The 3,191-nt window shown below is 41.9% G+C and overlaps 1 protein-coding gene across 1 annotated transcript in view; it reads right to left on the reverse strand.

The window, feature by feature from the left end:
• The window catches only part of LOC101860829 (transient receptor potential cation channel subfamily M member 8), a gene marked incomplete in the record, with an annotated part of 11,612 nt that overhangs the window by 5,314 nt on the left and 3,107 nt on the right, over positions 1-3,191 (reverse strand). The window contains 3 exon segments of the mRNA XM_005102977.2: positions 85-216; positions 1,554-1,647; positions 2,936-3,009. Coding sequence (XP_005103034.2) covers positions 85-216; positions 1,554-1,647; positions 2,936-3,009 — 300 coding nt within the window.

Raw genomic sequence — 3,191 nt, forward strand, 5'->3', positions numbered from 1 at the left:
GTGTGTGTGTGTGCGCGTACGTTCGTGTATGTGGTTAGGTAGGGGTGGAGATGGGGCGTTGGATCGCTGGTGAACAACACACACCTCTCTCGCCACCCCATAACAATAGCAAGCGCCCCACAGCTCAACTATGAAATCCACAGCATGGGAATCCTCTTCGCCCAAGCTAAAGATCAGGAAGTAGCTGTATATCCCTTGGAACACAATGTAGAAGAGCTGAAACATACATCACGAAGGAAACTGTCATTAAGGGACACTCTCAGTGAACTTAATCAGTAAAGATACGATACTTAAGGGACACATTCTGTAAAGATATGTTACTTAAGGGACACTCTCAGTAAAGTTACGTTACTTAAGGGACACTCTCAGTAAAGATACGTTACTTAAGGGACACTCTCAGTAGAGATACGTTACTAAAGGGACACTGTCAGTAGAGATACGTTACTAAAGGGACACTCTCAGTAAAGATACGTTACTTAAGGAACACTCTCAGTAAAGATACGTTACTAAAGGGACACTCTCAGCAGAGATACGTTACTAAAGGGACACTCTCAGTAAACATCCACTACTCAAGGGACACTCAGTGAACTCAGGGGACACTCAGTGAAGGACACGCTCAGTAAACATACTTAAGGGATACTCTCAGTGAACTTAAGGGGCACTCAGTGAACATGCGCTACTTAAGGGACACTCAGTGAAGATACGTTACTTAAGGGACACTCTCGGTCAACAATACGTTACTAATGGGAAACTCTCAGCAAACATATGTCACATGAATGCTGAGAAGGCAGAGATCTTACAATTTTGAGTTAAAAAGGTAAATATACGTGGGGCATGCTGACAAAATGTGTTACTTTTCGCAATCTGCAAATGGAGATATTGGCTAAAAATCTACACAACGGCCATATTTGTAGATTTTCTATTGATGCCATATTCTATAAGTTTAACATGTCTTTTATTATTTCATACTTACAAAGTGTAAAAACTTCACCTATAAACATGATTATCTATTCCCAAGAGGCTCAAATCCGAGAAATAACTAATTTTGCCAGCACGCTTCACTTACATACATGAACAGATATTTAAACACATCAAAATACATTCAGAGAATGCGAAAAACTCAATATTACAACAATGCAGAACAATGGTTTCACAAATACAACATTGGTCGTCGCCAGCGTGCAGCGCCTGGTGTTTTTGAAAGAGGGTTGTCTGTCGTGTCTTGCTCAAGGACTCTACCAAGTGAGCAGCCATCTGAACCCAATGTCATCGACACTTGCTTGACATTTCTTGTTAGTCGAAACTCTCAGCTTACTTGGCTGTTTCAGCGAAATAGGAAGCAGGACTTACACTGTTGGTTGGTGGATGCTCAAGTGTGGTTTGCTTCTACTTTCCTGTCAACAATCTATCGTCTTGATCTCTTCTCTTTCTTTGTTGTGTTTGTTACTCTCTTCTGACACCTCTAATCTTCAGCACTTATATGACCCTGTTTTGTTGTAAGTGCCATAACACTCTTACTAAAACCTAAGAAAAAAACCTTAATCCGTACTTACCACGTCCATAGATAGCTTGACCTTTGGACAGGAGTAGAACTGTGTTAGAGTCCTGAGCACACCACAGTCACACATGTAGTCTTCAAGGACGTTTCTGCACAACACATGAACGTTCAACATTAAAACCTGTTTTTTCAATATTTTAGTCTAGTCTTTAAAATGCCCTCTGTAGTCTATGGCTATGATACATTCACAAAAAGGGTGTATGTGTGTGTGTGTGTGTGTGTGTGTGTGTGTGTGTGTGTGTGTGTGTGTGTGTGTGTGTGTGGCCTAGCAGTTATGTCTTTTGCTGTCGCATGCAGGATATCAGAATTTGATTGGGAGAAATTTTTATTGAGTATCTCAGCCTTTCTGCTGGGATGCTGCATCCCTCTCACCCGGGTTGACCCTGACAGCCAGGATAGGAGAAATTAATCGCATTAAGAAAAACGTTTTTAAAAGGAAGACAATCAATTTTTCAGAGGTAAATGGAAAACGGTTACTTACCAATTACTTACTAGTGTCGATACAGGCGTTAAAACTGTGGGTGGTTGGCGGGTGCTCTGGTGCGGTTTGCTTCTTTTTTCCTATCAAACATCTTTTGTCATCTTACCTCCTTCTTTTTTACGTTTGTTACCCTCTTGTAACACCTCTAAGCTTTGGCACTTATATGACCGTATTCTGTTGCAAGTGCGGTAAAACTCTTACTAAAACTAAAACCCATTCAATCACTTACGAGGCATCCAGAGTAGCCTTATGTAAAAAGAGGAAACCAACAACCAATTTGATGCTCAAGGGATAGAGTCTGTCTTGTTGCTTGGGTCTGCCTTTTGAGTGCGTTTGACTGTGAGTCACAAACTGCGTGTGTGTGTGAGTGTGTGTGTGCTGTGTGTGTGTGTGTGTGTGTGTGTGTGTGTGTGTGCGCGTGTTTGTGTGTTTGTGTATGTGTTTATGTTTGTGTTTGTGTATGTGTGTTTGTGTGTGCATTTGTGTGCATGTGTGTGCATGTGTATGACAGCATGGGAGTGGATGAAGAAGAAGAAAAAGAAGACACTCTTAAAAAAGGGAATATGACCGCGCCGGGCTCAAGCTAGGTGCTTCCACGTTAGTTCACAACCCAGTTTGGTCTTACTTTGTAAAGTTAGAATTGTTGAAGTTAAAACACTTCACAGAATGATTGATATATATGTCGCTGGATTATTTCGACATTCTTACTATGTGTGGTTGGCAGGTGCTCTGGTGTGGTTTATGCCTCCCTTCCTATTAAACATCAACCGTCATTGTAGTTCCTGTCTCTTTTATTTTTATATTACTTTACTGTCTAGTAGCATCTCTTATCTTCTGCACAAGTGACCTATTTGTGTTGTAGGTGCCGTAAAACTGCCACTAAAACTAATTCTTACGGTGTTTCGATGTCGTCTGGCGGAGAATTGGGTGATAGATCTTGATTGTCGGTGTTGGCATTGTTGGCCTCAGTCTGAAAAACACGTCAAAACGTTGTGGTGGTCATGGTTGTTGTGGTTGCGGTGATGGTGGTGGTGGTGATGTTGATGGTTGTGGTGGTGGTGGTTGTGGTTGTGGTTGTGGTTGTAGTGATGGTGATGGTTGCAGTTGTGATGTTGATGATTGTGGTGGTGGTGGTGGTGGTGGTGGTGGTGG

This window comes from Aplysia californica, unplaced genomic scaffold (assembly GCF_000002075.1).
Source record: "Aplysia californica isolate F4 #8 unplaced genomic scaffold, AplCal3.0 scaffold00352, whole genome shotgun sequence".
In the NCBI taxonomy this organism is placed as follows: domain Eukaryota; kingdom Metazoa; phylum Mollusca; class Gastropoda; order Aplysiida; family Aplysiidae; genus Aplysia; species Aplysia californica.